Here is a 20750-nt window from a genome sequence, read left to right as displayed (position 1 = left end):
TTTGCTGATCTCTTATTTTCTTCAAAAAAGATTGCAATTTCAGATGCGTGGGGCATTTTCAAGTATTTAATTTTGTAGAGATTTATAGCCATTTGGTCTAGATGTGCCATTTTTATAACTAACCAAGCGAGTAGTCAGTTCAGTACATGACGTGAAACGAGATGTACTGAGGGGATGCTAAAAATATAAAAAGGAACAAATGCTCGATTTTTGAACACTAAGAGTAATTCACCCCGTATGGTGACTCTCCATATAAAAATGACTATTGGATTAAATTTTTAAACAATTTCAAACAAATTTTATGATACAACAGGGTTCCCGCGGTCGTGTAAATTTTAAAAAGTGGGAACGAAAGTTAAATAAATGTCGATAATTTAATTTCTGTGTAACTACCACTAAAAATTGTTTTCCACAGAAAGTATATGTGCAAGAAAATTACATCTTTTTAAACCGCAGACGATACCGGTATTATTATTAAATCCAGAAACCCAAATCATGCTCTTCAAAAACTACAAGACCATATAGACGAAATAGAAGACTGGTGCTTAAAATGGAAAACTGCAGTAAATGCTGGAAAATCACAAATATTAATTATACAAAAAAGAAGAATTAAAATACTTCCACAACTTCAACCAAAAATGTTCAACATACCAATACCAATAGTTAAAAAAGCAAATTATCTTGGCCTTATAATCAATAGCAAACTCACCTGGAATGATCACATCAAAAGCACAATATTAATCCAAAANTGCAAAGCAAAACTTCAGATTTTTTGAAAAGACCATATATTGTGACACCGCAGGATTCAACGAAATTTTTACGTTCGAAAACTTAAGAGAAGACATAAACCTCAGGCCGATTGCAGCTCATTTTTGTAGTGACATAATTTTAACTAAAATACAAAATATATGATTTCCTTTTATTCCAATTACCAGAAAGAACCACCTTAAAGATTAAATACAAGATGAATGGGACCTTAAAGATTAAATACAAGATGAATGAGAAAAAGGCCGCTAACGGCCCCAGGCGCCCAGTTATATTTCGATGATGATCTTTTTAAACCACTTAACATCCAAGTGGTGTATTAAATTTAGACATATCTTCTATCGTTAGCCTAAATGTACTACCTGTACTAAGTTTTTTTTCCAAGAACCGTGGGAACCATGTACAAAATTTTTTCTGTTTTGTATTAATTTTAATAAAAAAAATCTAAACTTTGAAACTTAAGAATTTTTATCTTCTTTAACTAAAATTGAAATAAGCATATAAAACAATCCTGGGAGTGAGGTTTTTAATTAACTTTAAAATAATATTTGACATAAAATTTCGTCACATTGATTTATGTTTTGTCATAATTTAGTGCGATTGTCATTTTTCTGAAATGCATTATCACATACACAGATATTTTAGTAACGTTCAGGGATGCTACGCCTGCGCCATTTGCGACAAACTGAGACAAAACGGCATAACTGCGCCATTTNATTTTCATGAAATATAGCCTAAAAAAATTTTGCAAAATGCTTAGATAATTAACACGTTCAATACCACTCTAAATTTACATGGCTTGCCCGTCTGGCCAAAATGATTTTCTCAGCATGCGTTGCATTAATTTCTTCAAACCATTTTAGTAACGATAATAATATAAAAAAATTTACTTGAATTATGTGTTACTAATAATCTTGGCATTCAACGCCTTGAATACAATAGGTATAGGCGGCAGTATTTTTGATTTCTCAAGCATTGAAGGTAAATTTGCCACTTATTATATAATGGTGGTCAATGTTCTTTTAAATCTTATTTTTTGTACCAAAAATAAATCAATAATGCACAATTTTTGCTGGTATTGGGAAAAATAATGCGAAAAATTGACAAGGAAGATTTTCTAAACAGATACATCTAATCGAAATAAGCATAAATAAATAATAATTTACGATTACCGATATACTAAAAGATGACAAGCATATTGCATTCATCCCTGGCAGTAATTGATTGCATTTGATCTGATACTTGTTGTTTTAATTTATTGTTTTAGATGTTCAATAAAACCCGTAAGTAAAAAAATGGTGACCCACCGGTGGGTCACGCTAGATTGTCTCATCTTGGCAGCGCACCGGAGTAAAAACTGGGAACAATAAATGTCATTTTTTAGTTTTTCCAGGGAATAATAAAAATCCATAGCTACCAATTGTTTTTAACGGATGCAATTTTTATATTGAATTGCTTCTTCGCCGTGATAAATTTCCTTACAGTGAATTGTTATTGTTAAGGATAGACTAACTCCTCCTGAATATTATCTAATATTGAAATAGTTCTTCTACCAGTATTTTCTCTTTTCCGTTCCGCTTTCAGGCGCAACGCCCGGCGGGAACGTTTTAAAGATAAAAGGCCTGAAAAATGTTTTTAAACGAAAAATAACTTTTGAAGTTTTCAAAAAAATATTTCAGGATATATATTAAATAATAAAAATTATTTTACGTTTACATTATTTGCACATTTGAGTTTCTGACTGATATGAGTTTCTTTAATATCTAATTTTCTTTATCAGTACATTATAATTCAATGAATTTTTTAATGCAGGCTGTGACGATATTTTTAAAAAATTTTACGAGAAATATTTTGTTATTGTAAACAAATAAATCACATTACAAAATATTTGCAAAATATCTTTTTTAAAGAGGATTTCTTAAAGACCTGAAAGATTTTTCTAAGCAGTTTAAAATAAAAGAAAAATCTAAATAAATATTCCGCGCATAGTGCAAATTTTAAAGAGTAAAGTTCAAGAACTTCCTAATTAATTTTAAGAGTGACGCATTAATATTCCGCTTTAAAATTGCAGCTTAAAATGAGAATTTTCAACTTCAGATAATCGTTGCTAAGCAACCGTTACTCAAATATTTGAGCAGAACTATTTTGAAATTGCTGGAATTCTAATTGATCAACTTTTTTATTTTCCTTTTCATTTATCAAATACAATATAGTTTTCTTTAACAAAATAAAGAATTTATTATATTTTAGAATAAATAATGAGAAGGAGTTCGAATCAGTAAGGATAATTAAGTTTATTTGTAATAGTTTAAATTAAAAACGATCTTTTAATTTGTTGAATTTGTTCAACAAATTTATATTTAATAAGCAATATTTTAATATATTTAATATAATTCNGCTAAGCAACCGTTACTCAAATATTTGAGCAGAAGTATTTTGAAATTGTTGGAATTCTAATTGATCAACTTCTTTTATTTTCCTTTTCATTTATCAAATACAATATAGTTTTCTTTAACAAAATAAAGAATTTATTATATTTTTAAATGAATTCGTATCAGTAAGGATAATTGAGTTTATTTGTAATAGTTTAAATTATAAGCAATCTTTTAATTTGTTCAACAAATTTTACAAATTTATATTTAATAATCAATATTTTAATATATTTTATTATATTTTAAGCTGTGTACTAGGGATTTACTAAAAAAACTTAATATGGTGTATTTTTTGTGTGTAAAGAATAGGAAGTAGTTTTAAAATAGGAATTTTTTTTTACACTGCGTTACTCCGATTAGTTTAATATATTTGCAGTAATGTAAATACTAAATCATCTAAACTGCATATTCCCTCCATCCTAAATCAGTTGCTATATTTAGGTCGAATTTATTATCGATTATCTTAATAATCGATAACCATAAAATAATATGGTTACTGATTATTAAGATTTTAAATTTTAGAGTGGCGACTTTCTATGTCTATTCAGAGGTGGCATAGGAGTGCAAATGGTTAAAATGACAACTGTTTTTTTATACGAATGGATTTAAATATCTTAATTTTCCACCTTAAATAGTCAAAATTATTCCTAAAGCTACAGAAGTGTAACATTGTAGTGCGCAGTTTGAATGACTGTCCGCTGTTGGTTTTAGCAGTGGTATCTACAGGAAGTACGGGTAAAAGCTGTTGGCATGCAAACTTTTAAATCATTTACATATACCGGTGTGAAAAATATAAGTTTAAATGAATAAAAAATAATACATCAAAACTTTAAGTCAGCTACCATTAGAATAAGTTTTTACAAAAATCGTAGATTTTTGCCTCTATATACAGCCCTACATGTATATAGAGGCAAAATGCCCCTTTTCTATTCCAATTACCACTAGGACTGGGCGATACATCGATGCATCGGAAAACATCGATGTTGTGCAATCATCGCCGATCCGATGCTTAGTTTGATTCTTTTTCGAAGCATCGTAAATTCCGATGTGAGCACGATGTTTTCCGATGCCTGGTGGACATCGATGTTTTCCGATGCCACGAAGCACGATTCTCCCTCTCCAACATCGATGTTCGCAAGCACGCGTGAAGAGCATTTTCCCCCGATCGCGAGCCGACATCGATTGTCGTGACGATCTTTTCCCCATGTGTTTCTTCCTTCGCGAATGTGCTGACACGATGAATTCCGATGTGACTATGAGTGAAACTAACTCATCGCCAACGAATCTAAGGACGAAAAAGTGCTTTCTTCAAATCGGGCAAATCCATTAAACGAAAGTGATTCTCTGTAGATGATTGATGCTTTGTTATTCGATAATACTTTCAAATTAGTTTTGTTTTGTTGAAGAAAAGATCATTTTTGTTTGACGGATATCTGTTCCGGTAAGTTTTTTTATTTATTTATTTGAACTATTTATTAGTTAAATCTGAAATTTGCATTTCTTCAATATGGATAAAATTTTCACATACGTAATTTTGTGTTAAGACTACTCCATTTAAAAGATAATTATTATTGTTAGAAAATATAAAAAATCTAATATTTTTACAAAAAATTTTGGCAAACTCGTTTTTATATTGACAACTTATTATATGTAAAGTTTCTTTTTAAGACAATCGTTTCGATTTCGTCATTCCATGATCATTCATCATTTTCGGTTTGATAGCTATTCGATCTTTCTCAAATCATTCTTTATTTATAACGATTTTTATAAGATTATGCAGTTAAATTTTATTTTCATGAAATATAGTTTATCAATATAATAATATATTTGGTTGACTATAATTATAAAATTAAATCTTTAAATTATTGATTTTCACATTATTGAAGCCATAATATTAATTCCCATCGAATTCTTTTCCAGGAAATTTTGTTTCTATACTAATTTTTCTCCATTTCCTCAAAAATATTGAAGGTAGTAAATAAATTCTGGAGAATGAAAAGGTCGGAGGTTAAACCGCATCAGCTGTTCTAAGTTTTCTATTTGCCCCAATCCATTTTTTTAATCATCTTTTTTATTTTTCTGTTTATGAAGATTTTTATAATTCTTGGCTCAATGTGCATTTTAAATTTTCTTTTAAATTTTATAACTCTATCGATATTATTTCTACAATTGGCTGACATACTTTGCGACAGGCTTATACTGCTGCAGGTCCCGCTAAATCTTAGGTTGCTTTGTGATGTTCTGCATTTTTCGAATCACCCAGAATAACTTTTGGTCTAAAGATCGGATTTTTGCGGATTAGGACTTAATCTTTGTGGTTCCAAGGAAGAGACCTTAAATATGCTAAAAGCAGGTGATATTTTAAATTATGAAGTGAAGCACAAAAACGTACTTATCTGAAAATATTTTTCTGCGGATTATGATGCCTGACCCTCAAGATATAGGCCGTAGCCGCAGTCTATGAAATATTGTCCTAATAATTTGGTCAGGAGTGAAATCAATAGTTAGGGACCACTCAATGTTATTGTTACTTTTAGCGTATTTCGCCACAACTCGAGAACGTTTTACTCGAATTAAAAAATTTTAGCAAGCAATTATAAAATTCGTTTATTCAAATATAATTTCATGCAAAATGATTTTTAATTATTTTGTTTATTATTTTGTTATTAATAATTGAAAAAAGTTTGAACTGCAATTTTTTAAAGAAAGTAATTTTAAAATACAAAAGTTGAAAGAAATTGAATAGTTTTTGAAAAATAAATTTAAAAAAATTAGACTGTTTTGAATCCGANTCAAAATCCCGGAGTTCTGTTATAGACACCCTGTATTTTTATAATTGTATCGATATCATTTCTACAATTGGCTGACATACTTTGCTGCAGGTCCCGCTATGTCCTAGGTTTTTTACGTATTAGGACATAATCATAGTGGTTCCAAGGGAGTGACCTTAAATATGCTAAAAGCAGACGATATTTTAAATTATGAAGTGAAGCACAAAAACGTACTTATTTGAATATATTTTTCGACGGATTATGATGCGCGTCCCTCAAAATATAGGCCGTGGCCGCAATCTAAGAAATATAGTCCTAATAATTTTGTCAAGAGCGAAATCAAAAGTTAGGACCTCTCACTGTTACTTTTTGCGTATTTCGTTATATGTCGAGAACTTTTTACTCGAATTGAAAAATTTTAGCAAGCATTTATAAAATCCAATCCGTTTATCCAAAGATAATTTCATGCAAAATGGTTTTTAATAATCATTTTTTTTTAATTATTTTGTTATTAATAACTGAAAAATGTTTGAACTGTAAGATATAAATTTTTTTTAAAGAATGTAATTTTAAAATATAAAAGTTGAAAGAAATTGGTTGAATAGTTCCTGAAAAATAAATTTAAAAAAATCAGACTGTTTTGAATCCAATTATTAAGTTTAAAATTTATTCAAAGTAATTTTTTTTTTTGCACACTAAAATAATATTTCCCCCTCCACAAATATTAAATATGTATTAATTGCTGAAATATTCATGCTAAGATAAATTTTTTAAAATATAAAAGCAGAAGAAAAAAATGCATCGTTTTTTTCAAATTGTTTTCGAGAAAAATTATTTCTTAATGTAATGCAATAATTTCTTAATGTATTTTTGTCTAAGATACATAACAAACTTTGAGAATGTTGTAAGTTAACAAAACATTTTGTTGGCCAAGGCTGATAGATAATTTTTTTTTTTTTACCTTTCTCAATTCTTCATTTAAAATAATTTACTCATTTTTTTCAAAGCAGCATGTAAAATTTTAATAAATTATTCATTTCACTAGCTAACTATTTATTTAATACACTCTTTCTTTTCTTGCTTTTATTTAAAAAATGTCAGATTTTTTTCAACAAAATCTAAAGATTGAAAAATTGTGCTTTTTTTAAATTCGAAAGAAGAAAATATTAAAAATAAAAACAGAAAAAAGCGTTTAAAATAAATAATTTTACAAAACATTGATAAACCAAGCTATAAAAAGTCATAAATTTAATTTACTCCTATCTTTACTTTTCCCCCCATTGATTTTATCTTTTATATAACTCTATTGATATCTAATCCCACATTCAATTATAAATCACTTACTTGTTAATATTTACCTATAAAATTAATATAATTCGTATAATGTTAGTTTGATGCATTTTGGCAGATTTCCACTTTCTAAAAATTTTATCTGAATATCTCCCTCCTAGCAATCTTACTCTCTCTCTTTTTCACACAAAATTCAAATTCTAATGTAGATATATTTAAAATTTTAGTTTCAGTTTTATTTTACAGTAGCACCAAATAAATTAAAAGCAAAGTTTCAAAACTTGTTTTTCTTTTTTTACTGATAAGTTAAAACATTCTTAATGTTTCTAAATTTAAAAGGAAATATCATTTTGCAATTAAATTACACATAGCCTATCTATTTTTTTTAATTATATTCCTTTGTCATTACTCAGTACAAAATATAAAATTTTGAATATATTTTTGGTTTTTATATATACTTTGAATATATTTTAGTTTTTCTACTTGAAATTAGAAGAAATATTCAAATTTTTGCAGCTGAAAGATGGGTCCTACTTGCCGAGGTTTAGACTGCCCAAAATATGAACAATTACTTCAAAAAAAGAAAACCAAAAGTCCTGTTTGGGAACATTTTAGACAACCAGCTAATGAAAAAGGCCAGTTAGTGTCAACCGATATTGCTATTTGTATTGTATGCAAGGCTCCCGTTTCTTCAAAAGGTGGGAGTGCAACAAATTTAACAGGTCATCAGCCAATGATTTGTTCACAAACTTCTCTTGTTAATAAATACACGCAGGTTGCAGCAACTGCTGAAGAGGAATGTGATGATCCTGAACAAGTTATTTTTCAGACTGAAAATGACAAAAGCTCAAAATCTGACCATATTGGTGAATTGCCCCCCAAAAAGAAGCAGAAAACGATGCTTGATTTTCAACCACTTGATGGAAATTCTTTAAAACAGTGTACTGAATCAATTGCACAATTCATTGTTGGCAACTTGTAACCATATAACATTGTTCAATCCCAGTCATTCATTAATATGATTAAAACCTTGAACCCAGCCGAAATTTTTTTTCATAAACAGCAATCCCAAAACTATATAATGAAACAATTGATAAGGTGAAAAAAGAATTATCACTCATACAGGTAAAAGATATAGCTGTAACAACTGATTGTTGGACATCAGTTGCCAATGTCCCTTATATCGCTATCACTGCACATTTCATTGATCTTCAATGGAATTTGAAATCATTTTGCCTCTCCTGTACTGTTTTTCAAGATGACCATACTTCTGAAAATATTGCAGAAACCTTAACAGATATATTAACAGAATGGAAAATTAAAGTGCCAGAACTTAGCTGTTGTACTACAGATAATGGGGCAAATATACTTGAAGCTATAAAATTATTAAACTTACCTCATATGCCATGTTTTGCACACACAATAAATATAGGAATTAATAAAGCTTTGAAAATTCCAGTGTTAAATAAAGCTGTAACAAGACTGAGAAAGCTTCAAAGCTCAATCGCACATAGCTGGAAGATGGCAAGGGATTTTAAAAACTCCCAAGAGTTTCTTCAAATGAAAGTTGTTTCCTTGCCCAGCGCATGTATAACAAGGTGGTGGAGCATAATGAAGCTTTGCCGTAGATTTTTGGACAACTAATTGCCCTTATGCAAGCTCTTTCAAACTCATTCAGCTAAAAAACATCTAATGCTTGATAATGAGGAAATTAGAGCTATAGAAGAATTGCTGTCAACAACAAATCTACTACAGGAGATTACAAACAACCTTTCTGGCGAAAACTACACTACCATGTCATCGGTTCTTCCTCTTCTACGGAAAATACGACAATGTTTAAAGGTAGAGGAAAATGATAGCAATTTGCAGAGGCAGATCAAAGTAGAAATTTTGTCACCATTTCATAGATATGACAATAATGAGCTTATGATTTTATTAAGACTTAGCACGTTCAGCGACCCACGATTTCGTCTCCGGTATGTGGAGGATGCAGAGGAAACAAAAAAGATAGCTTTAGAAAAGATGATCAGCCTGCATACCGAATTGCCAACAGTTTCAAGCTGTGAAAGAATAATTCCACAGCCCAAAAAAGGATTAGAAAAACTCTTAGAAGACGACGAAGAGACTGAAAGCATAGACGATTTTCTTCCCCGTAATAAAGCAGAGAAAGAACTGAAAAATTATTTATCCATGCCTAAAATAGGCCTGAATGAAAACCCACTCACCTGGTGGAAGTTGAATGAGCACAATTTTCCAATTATAAAAGCTCTTGCAAAAAAATATTTGGCCATTCAAGGATCAAGTGTTCCTTCCGAACGAATTTTCAGCACTGGAGGGAATGTAATTACTAAACACAGAGCATCTTTACTACCGAAAAATGCGGAAATGCTAGTATTTTTATTCCAAAATAAAAACTTAATTTGAATGTTCTGTATTGATTTGCAGTTTACTTTCTTTGAAAGTATTTTTGTGTTATATTTGCAATTTAACCTCTCTTTTTATTTGATACAAGCTGTTCTCATGCTTATATCATTTCATGATTTATTTTTAAACTACACATAACAACTTTGTACGTGGCTTTCTAATAATATTTCGTGATAATTTGTTATTTTGTCACGTTATTGTGTTCAATATAATTTTGTTTATTATGCATACAAAGTAAATAAAAATTTTATGCCAAATAAAATAAATTATTAATTAAAATTAAAGAAACATAATCATACCTCTTTTTTTATCTCGAAAGTATTCATGAACAACATTTTTGTACAGTTGATTTACGAAAAGGTAATATAACTTTTCAATATTTGATAATAAGGTTCGCAAAATAATGAGGTGCATAGGTAATGAATACAAAATAATGGTTATTTAATAAAATAAGCTTTCAATATCTGGTTACAATTATATTGCTCTTAATATATGATTCATAAGACTATATGCGGAGATCACCAGTTTCTTCCTTTTTTTTCAGTCGAAAAAATTTACTTGACATTAGACAATTACAACAAAGATCATATTTTGTAGAAACTAGTGAAAATGAGGAGACCCAATTGGAATACAGGCTACTAATATAATTTATTGTTAGTAATGAGACAAATTTATAAAAATTTTTATGTGATAATTAAGGATTGGGTTTATTACAAGATGTAAATGCCACAATCAATCAATCAAACGCTTAAAAAGTGCGAGAATGCAAAATTAAGCAAAACCAAATGTGAAACAGTAACGTAACATCGCGATGTTTGAGTGGCGATGCATCACGATGTTGAAATCTTAGCATCGCCCAGTCCTAATTACCACAATGACAATTTGACAGTCACTATAAGCAGAGAGAAGTCTATAAGTGATGTAACAGAGATATAAATTTTCTTTGATTTACGGAATCAATTATTCATAATATTTTTTAATTGAATATAAAAAAAAATTTAAAATTATTTAAATTTATTTTATTTTTACATTTTTATAATTTAGCACTAATATAATTCAGATAATCTAACATATTTTTTAGTAACTATTAGACTGTTATTCATGATTAAAACATACCAAAAAATATTTTTGCTTGTAATTAAAAGGCCGTAAAAATATATATATAATATGGATACCGGTGTCCCGTCTGCGTTTAAGGGTTAAAAAAATAAGTTTTTCTCAAGTTAGAAAAGAAATTGAGACTAAGTGAAGCAAGTTGCATTACAATTTAAGAGCTTTAGTGACTGACGCACGTAGGTAGATATGTGACATTTTCAGGGATATTTATCTATCAGACCATTTTCGGGTTCAGAACGTCGACTTAACATTTATTGTGGAAATCATAAATAAGTATACCAAAATATAATGCGATTACGAACCATAAGCGACTAAATGCGTATTTAATACCTGCCAACTTTTAATCCTTTCCATTATCATTTTTCCCAATGGTATTGAAATGGAGTTAAAACTTCAATTTTAAGCAAACAAATACGTTGTATTTCAGAAACCTTAAATTGACAACCATGATAGTAACGCATATTAATATATGTGCTTTATTTTTGTAAGAATAGTGGTGATCAAAATCATCTAAAAATTAAGTTTATAAAAGAAAAAATAGTATATATTTACTACCACTTTAAATATAAAAATAAAATCTTCCGGAAAATCCGGAAGAGTTGGCAGGTATGTATCCCGGATACATTTGACGAGAGAGACTCGTCATGCATTAATTACCAATGAATAAGAAGTGGTGACTAAAATATTTTGCTGTCAGTCTATTTCAGAAAGAAATAATCCATTGATAATTACCACATCTTATAAATGACAAAGCATTTAATGAAGGTGTCAGGTTATATTTGGTAAATAATATTTAACACTAGGTTTACGGACTATTCTTATATACCTATCTCTACGAACATGCGTCAATTTGAAGCATGAACGAATACATATAACAGCACTTCAGAGATGCCAACTGCTCCGGACAGCAAATATATATTTTAAAGTAGTAGTTTATCAATTTTAATTCTTGGTTTAATAAATTCAATTTAGAAGATTTTTATCCACCACTATTTCTAAATAATTCGTAGGCTTATATAATTCACCACTTTATATTTGCAAAATTTACATTGTATTTATTTACCTTTTTTAAAAAAATTACGTTGGCGTGTCCGCAGCAGTTGGCATCTCTGCACTTAAAACGCAATGTAAATATATACTATAAGAAAAAAAAATGAAAACATAAAATTTATATTTATGAAATATTCTAGTATTTTATTTTTCAATACTTATACTAAGCAACTGAAAATCTGACACCCATTTACATTCTGCGTTTGTTCTTTCTATTATTGCTTATCGGCAACAGTTGTTTATCGCTTGTTTCATTTGAAATAACAATATCAGATAACGGATCGAAGTATTGTCGGTACATTCCTATTTAGTATTGATGTGATGTTTGCATGTTTACTCAAAATTTTGTCTAAATTACGATTGCGTCAAATTGACGCATATCCGTAGAGATAGGCAATACCACAAAAAGAATTTCAATATTTCAACGCTTTTGAAGAAAATAGACTTCAATATATGTTTACCTCGATCAATGGATAAAAGTCATTACAAGAGATAAACTTAAAATGCAAACGGGTTTTGCAATTTTCCTTACAAAACTCGAAATGCGCCAAAATGACGCGTCCCGTAAACCCTAGTGTTAATATAACAGAACTGTTTTTGCTTTCACTTTGTTCTGGTTTTTTAGGGTTCAGAACGTCACCTTAACGTTTATTGTGGAAATCATAAATAAAGATCGCAAAATATAATGCGTATTAACCTTTGGATACATTTGACGAGTGAGACTCGACTCTTTCGTTCAGAGCTGAAAGCCTATATATACCAAGACGGAAAGGAGCAAAAACTGGTACGAAAAACATTTCATTCTAGAAAAATTACATTTCTGTAACTAATGAGATTTTTTTAAATTTTACGAAGAAAAAAAGTAAATATTCTTGGATAGTTTAAAAAAGGAGAATTGTTTAATTCTTCCCTAAGACTATAGTTAAAATTTAAATGGTTTTAGTATCAGCTCTTCCGTCTGGTTTTCACCCATGAATTCAATACGGATAATCTAAAGAATGCATACCTGCCAACTCTTCCGGTTTTCCAGGAAGATTTTTTTTTTCATATTTAAAATGCTAGCAAAATTCATGTTATTTCACTTAACTTTTTGAATTACATTAATAATTATAAATGAGTTTGACCACCACTACATATAAATAATTACAACAAATATATGAAAAGCATATTGGTCCTCACGATAGCGAATTTCACTCTGATTAAATATCTTTTTGAGTAAAACTGTTGTTTGGTAATTGTTTTACTACAACTTGGAAAATCCATTCTCGAAAAGAATGAATGTTACATTTTATTCCAGCTAGAATTACTAGCTTTCTGTAAGACTGCAAAAAAACTCTTAAGACATTTTATATTTAAGGAAAACTTTAATATTTATATAAACATCATTTTAAAATATTAAATGGTAGAAAAATAATTTAAATATTTTTTTTTTAAATTGAAGGTGATAATGAAATGTTAAGAACAGAGGGGGTGTAAAAAATAAATTTGCGAATTTCGGAACGTTATAATGCGGAAAAGTTGATTATTGTAATAAAAATAAAAAATGCATAAGATTTTTTTTAAATAGATAAGTATCTTCTGTTTGCGCAGGTACTTAAAATTTATAAAAACTTGAAAAAATTACGCGATATAATTTTTCTATTTTGGCTATAAGTTATAAAGTTAATACGCTTATGTGGTTGGTTGATTCGATCGCATGATGATTGATGATTTGAATAATCCTATATAGATCGCAAAATTCATCTAATTAAAACTCAAACATTAAAAATGTTATAATTAGACTTCTCAGAAACTATTTGTCGGATTTTAATCAAATTTTGCATTTTGTCAAATAAAATTACATTCTGTAAAATGAAGTAAAAAATGTATACTTAACATTTCAAAATTTTTTCGATTTTTATTTTATAGAATGATAAAAAAAATAATAACTATTAAAAATTAACTTTTGAACGGAATAATCTTTGGATAAACAAAGTTTATAATTATTTTCAAAAATGTTTCAATTCTCTTAAAACTCGTCGAGATATGACGAAATACGCAAAAAGCCAAATGACCTTTAAGGGGTCCAAACTTGGGATCGCTATCCTAAACTATTGGGGTCTTATTTCTCAGATTGAGATTGCAGTGCCCGGCCCCCACCCATATTTTGAGGGGACAGAATCCAAATCCATCAAAAAAAAAGAAGTATGCTTATTCTGAGTAAGTACACTTTTTGTGTTTGACTTTATAATTTAAAATATCGTCTACCTAAATTAATTAGCATATTTGAAGTTCCCCGTGAACCATTAATTATGAGTCTTAGTACATGAAAATCTGATCATTGGATCAAAAGTTATTCCTTTTTTTTTAACACTGTACAGTGAAGTTTTGAATTATTTAAACGCCGTAGTAGCCAAAATTATTTGAAATCAAATTTTCAATGAAAAATTTTGCTACATATTTAGCGAAGACCTTCGGCCAAAGTCCGAAAATATCTGTAGTTCTTAGTCTAAATGTATTTTTATTTGAAATTGTATTGCGCATTTTTAAAATTCTATTTCGATTAGTTTATTAATTAATGAAAAGCCTGTTCTTATAAATATAGAGTAGAGCTTCAATTATTCTAACGATCGGATTGTCCAATTACCCGGATCGTCAAGAATCACGTGTTTTTACCCCCTACAGAAAAAAAAGGATAAGTTTTTTTAATTTTTAGAATATTTGAAAGGGGTAGAAAAATGGCTTCTTTTTCCCCTTGGATGATCTTGTAAAGAACCTCACTATCTTTTCGTCTTGTTTCCATGTGGATGGCAAGTAGTTTCTTATAAGGGTACGGGCTTTTCATAATTTAAAAACATAATATATAACTTTTAAACACGCCATTTGTAATTTATGCTGTGAGAGGCACTACTACAATGCCATTCCACAGCCGGAAAAAAAAGAATAAAATTTAGTTACTTAAAAATATTGTCCAATTATCCGGATATTTCGTTATCCAAATAGGCTTAATCGGCGCTCTACTGTACGCAATTTTTTTTAATTCCCATTCCAGTCTTTTGAATTTATAAAATGCAGTAAGCTCATGTTCTTTGGTGATATTGTAATAAACTTCATGCTTCGTTATAAAGAAATTCCAACTGTTCGCTTAAGTGATACGGTATTTACTTTTTAATTCAATGGTAATGTTCTAGCTATAAAGGAACACTGTACATATGGCACAAAAAAGCAAGTGCATACATATTCCAATTTGCAACGAAAGTACGTGACAAAACTACGCATTACCAATATATACATTTAAAGGTAAATGTACTACCACTTTTTTTAAAACGTTTGCATATTTGCGTATTAAATCTTCTGATCATACTGTGTTTTGCCCGATAGTTCATCAGAAACACAAATATTCACAAAGATCTCAAGATTGAATCTTGAAGATTCCGACTGTATCAGAATACATAAATAAACTAAACGCAGATTTCTATGACAAGCCAACAAAATGTAACGCAATCAACTTCAACCAAATATTCAACTTCGAAAATTATATAAAAGATACAAAATTAAGACCAATAGCTGCACACTTCACCTCCGAAGCCTCATATCATAATTATCAACGTAAATTATCGTTTACAGATCTATTCAAAACATCAAATACAATAGCAATCCTAAAACCTGATCAAGCGTTTCCTCACGTTGACCATCAAACTGCATACAGCCACACATAGTTTAGAGCAAGCTGCTCCTTATAATTTCCATTAGTTTTATTTTCCCAAGCAAGGTGCATGAACTTTTGATAACAGCCCCCCACACAGTCTGCTGAACACAAAAGGTTTTTGTTACAACTACTCATAAATCATGATGGATGGGATAGGGGCCGCTGCGCGACTCAGGTGCCCAGCTAAGTTAACACGTTGAGCGCAGCGTCAACCACTGGTGGCTGACACTGAAATTACATTTAGACGGGCGTCTGCCACCGTTTGCTGGCACTGACCTTTCACATTGGCCACGAAAAGCAGCTGGCTGACAGCGTATATCATGATATAGAACTATAAAATTTACACTCTTTTATGGAATTGCAGAAAATTTATTCACAATTTACTTAACTATTGTGATTCTTGGTTTAATAAATTCAATTTGGTAGATTTTTATCCACCACTATTTTTAAACAATTTGTAGGTATATATAATTCACCACTTTTTCAGTTATGTTATTCTAAACCTCTTATAAACTTGAAAAATCTGTCTGTATTTGCAAATTTAGTTTGTAGTTATTTACCGTGAGGCCAGACGAGCAAGCCATGTAAAATTAGCGTGGCATTCAACGTTTTCAATTTAATGACTATCATCATCATTTTCTACTTGATTGGGGTGTCTCCCCCCTAGCGGACTATTCCATAATCTTATTTTTTCCCAATTTAATAACTTACTAACCTTTCTATCAACTTATTAATTTTTAAAAAAAATATTTGACGTCTCTGTAACCTACTAATTTTTATGTTTTATTTGTTTTCTGTTCATCTGCTTGTGTTTTCCTTTCCTTCGTCTATACCTTCACTTTAATTTAACTAACCAACTAATTTTAATCTCATAAGCATTGATTTAATAAATATTTCCTTTGCACGGAGATGGCCTCATTGGCCAGGTCTCAACTTTATATTAGTTTCCACAGAATTTTTCTGTAGATTAAATATATATTTTCTTAAAATATGCGTCTTCCTTCCATCTACCTAAGACGTAGTTGTATTTTAAATCTCTCGAATTTCTTTTATTGAAAATCGAAAGAAATCAGAATAATATCTTTCGAAACATGTAGCATATATGTTAAGACATACTTTGCGATTTACATTTTGGGGCCATTCTCAACAAAGAAATTATGCTAGCTCACAAATTACGAGTAATTTTTTCACAATTTTACAAAAACAATTGTTCACAAAATGTCTGGACAGACCCCTGAATACCAATAGTTAAAAAAGCAAATTATCTTGGCCTTGTAATCAGCAGCAAACTCACTTGGAATGATCCTATCAAAAGCACAATTGATAAAGCAAATGCAGCAATAATAGCCATACATCCGCCCAATACTCACCTGCCTGGACAACGATACCTCAACATCTACAGAAGAAATTAAACCAATGCCGAAACAAGATCCTTCGAAAAATAACCTGTGCTAGATTTTGCATCAGGAATACCAATGTCCATGTGGATCTCAAAATACCAACTCCATACAGCATATATACAAGCTGAACGCAGATTTTTTCGATAAAGCCAAACCAATTTTAATGAAATCCTTAAATTTGAAAATTATAGCAAGGATAAAAACTACAGACCAATGGCTACACATTTCACCATCTCATATCATAACTATAAGTATAATAAGTTTTACGTACAATTTTACCTCTATATATAGCGCTATATGTATATAGAAGCAAAATGCTACTTTTCTATTTCAACTACCACAATGACAATTTGTCAGTCACTATATGGAGAGAAGTCTATAAGTAATATAACAGAGATATAAATTTTCTTTGATTTACAGAATCAATTATTCATAATTTTTTTAAAATTAAATATAAAAAAAATTTAAATTATTTAAAAAAATCTTATTTTTATAATTTAGCACCAATATAATTCAGATAATCTAACACATTTTTCAGTGACTATCAGACTGTTATTCATAATTAACCCGTTTTGTCCCGAATTTATTTATTGAAATGATACAAAAAGTGGTTTTATGGAAAAAGTGGAATATATTATAGAAATTAATAGGTTTTTCTACTGTTAGGGCATTCAAAAAGTCATTGATAGATCAAAAAGTACTTGCTCCTTATAATTCTAGATCTAATCAGAAATAACTAAATCATTGTGGTATCTGAGAATCTTCTAATTCACCCAGATAAATGAAAAAAGTTTCCCACCACAATGAATGTCTTTGAAAAAAGGAACTGTCCTATATATATGTCGCTGGGCGTTAACCGGTTATTTATCCTCTAAAACTAGGTAAAATTGAAATGGTTTTAATTCCAGCTTTTCCGTCTGACTTTCACCCATGATTTCAATACGGTTAAATAATCTAAAGATTGGTTGTATTTTATTCCAGCTAGTATTACTAGCTTTCTGTAAGATTATGCAAAAACTGCTAGAATTATATTTGAAAATGCGGAAAACTTTAATATTTATCTAACAACATTTTAAATATTAAATGGTAGAAAAACAATTTAAATAATTTGTTTTTAAAATTAAAGGTGATAATGAAATGTTAAGAACAGAGTGGGCGTAAAAAATAAATTTGTGAATTCCGGAACGTTATAATGCGGAAAAGTTTCTTTATTGTAATAAAAATAAAAACGATTAGTATTTAAATCGATTAGTATCATCTGTTTGCGCAGGTATTTAAACTTAATAAAAACTTACGCCATTTAATTTTTTTTAAAAGTTGGCTATAAATTATAAAGTAAATACTCTCATACGGTTGGTTGAATCGATCGCATGAATTTGAATATCCTACATAAATCGCAAAATTCATCTAATTAAAATTCAGAAATTAAAAATGTCATAATTCGATATCTCAGAAACTATTAGACCGATTTTATTCAAATTTTTATTTATTAAAATTATTCAAAATTATTAAAAAATTTATACTTAGCATTTGAAATTTTTTTCGACTCTTATTTTATGGAATAATAAAAATAATAATAACTATTAAAAATTAACTTTTGCAGGGAATCATCTTCGGATAAACGAAGTTTATAATTGTGTTCAAATCCTCTTCGCTATCCTCTAAACTATAGGGGTCTTTCTTCCCAGTTTGAGATTGCAGTGCCCCCCCCCCATATTTTGAGGGTACAGAATCCAAATCCATCAACAAAAGAAAGCATGTTTTTTGTGTTTGATTTTATAATTTAAAATATCGTCTACATAAATTAATTCGCATATTTGAGGCTTCCCGTGACCATTAATTATGAGTCTAAGTACATGAAAATCTGATCATTGGATCAAAAGTTATTCCTTTTTTTTTTGAAACTGTTCATTGAAGCTTTGAATTATTTAAACGCCGTAGTGGCCAAAATTATTTGAAATCAAATTTTCAAGGAAAAATTTTGCTACAATTTTAGAGAAGAACTTCAGCCGAAGGCCGAAAAAATCTGTAGTTCTTAGTCTAAATGTATTTTTATTTGAAATAGTACTGCGCATTTTTAAAATTCTAATTCGATCAGCTAATTCCTTAACCCTTTAGTGGGTCATTTATTTCTAGTAAGGGTAAATTAAAGAATGTTTGGAATTGAAATTCATATAGGAATAGTAATTGATATAAGAAAAGAAGAACTTACTTAGCTTAAAGAAAATTAATTTAAATTTTAATGCCATTTTTTGGAGGTAAGTATATTTACCACGAACTATTAGGAACTTATTGGCTTTTAATTTTCCTTATTTGTGAAAAAAACATTATGAATGCAACAAACTTTAGAAGGAATTATGCATTTTATGACTTTTATACGTTTTCTTATACAAAAAAAAAGGCTGCCAATTTTATTCTAACGCACTTCAAGAAAGCTGACGTTATTAACAAATGGAAACCTAAATTAAAAGTTTTAGTATAGTTAACATGGACTTTGGTGGTAAGTATACTTACCACAACTTTCGAAATGGTTAATGAAAAGTCTGTTCTTATAAATATAGAGTAGACCGATTTATCGGATTGTCCAATTATCCGGATCGTCAAGAATCATGCGTTTTACCCCCTACAGAAAAAAAGGAAAAGCTTTTTTAATATTTAGAATATTTGAAAGGGGTAGAAAAATGGCTTCTTTTGCCCCTTGGGTGATCTTGTAAAGAACCTCACAATATTTTCGCCTTAGTTTCCATGTGGATGGCAAGTTGTTTCTAATAAGGGTACAGGCTTTCATAAGTTAAAAATGAAAAATAAAACTTTTAAAGGCGATAAAAAAAATAATAAATTGTCAAACTACGATTGCCATTCCAGAGCCGGGAAAAAAGAATGAAGTTTTGTTACTTAAAAATATTGTCCAATTTTCCGGATATTTCGTTATCCAAATAGGCTTTGGTCTCTATTAATCGGCGCTATTTTTTTTTCATTCCTATTAATACACATATTTCTTTTATTCCTATTCCAGCCCTTTGAATTTATAAAATGCAATAAGCTCATGTTCTTTAGTGATATTGTAAATTGTAATAAACTTCATGCTTCATTATGAAGAAATGCAAAGTTTTCGCTTTAGTGATACGGTATTTACCTTTTAATTCACTGGTAATGTTCTAGCTATAAGGGAACACCGTAAATAGGGCACAAAAGAGCAAGTGCATACATATTCCAATTTGCAACGAAAGTACGTGACAAAACTAGGCATTACAACCAATATATACATTTAAAGGCAAACGCACTACCACTTTTTTTTTAAACGTTTGCATATTTGTGTATAAATCTTCGAATCTTACTGTGTTTTGCCAGATAGTTCATCAAAAACACTAATATTCACAAAGATCTCAAGTTTGAACATTGAAGATTCCGACTGAATCAGAATACATATATAAACTTAACGCAGATTTCTATGACAAGGCAACAAAATGTAACGCAATCAACTAACGGTAAGCTGTTAACTAGAGCGCCATAATATATATATATATATATAAGTTCAAAATGAAGAATAAAACAAAGAAAAATTATAGACATATGAAAAGAAGGGGGTGGGAAATAATAAGCAAAAAAAAATAACAAACAACATTTTATTAAAAAGAAGAAGAAGAAGGGAAAAAAATGAAATGTTAATTAAAAAACCGGAAAAAAAGATATAATCTTTTCTTCAGCCCACACGAATATATCCGCAAAACAGAGTGCTTTCTGATATTGTATCAATAAAGCCAAAGCAAAATATATTAATACAATAGTGTGAGGAGCACTCAAAAAAATTTTT

The 20750-nt window shown here is 29.5% G+C and overlaps 1 protein-coding gene across 1 annotated transcript; it reads left to right on the top strand.

Annotated features, from left to right (window-relative positions):
* The first annotated feature begins 8950 nt into the window (after positions 1-8950).
* On the top strand, positions 8951-9682 carry LOC107441790 (E3 SUMO-protein ligase ZBED1-like). The gene has a single exon (XM_016055167.2). The coding sequence runs from the start codon at positions 8951-8953 to the stop codon at positions 9680-9682; it is 732 nt and encodes a 243-aa protein (XP_015910653.2).
* Positions 9683-20750: the final 11068 nt, after the last annotated feature.

This window comes from Parasteatoda tepidariorum, chromosome 9 (assembly GCF_043381705.1).
Source record: "Parasteatoda tepidariorum isolate YZ-2023 chromosome 9, CAS_Ptep_4.0, whole genome shotgun sequence".
NCBI lineage: Eukaryota > Metazoa > Arthropoda > Arachnida > Araneae > Theridiidae > Parasteatoda > Parasteatoda tepidariorum.
The sequence above is the reverse complement of the archived record's forward strand: the minus strand, read 5'-3'. Positions and strand labels throughout refer to the sequence as shown.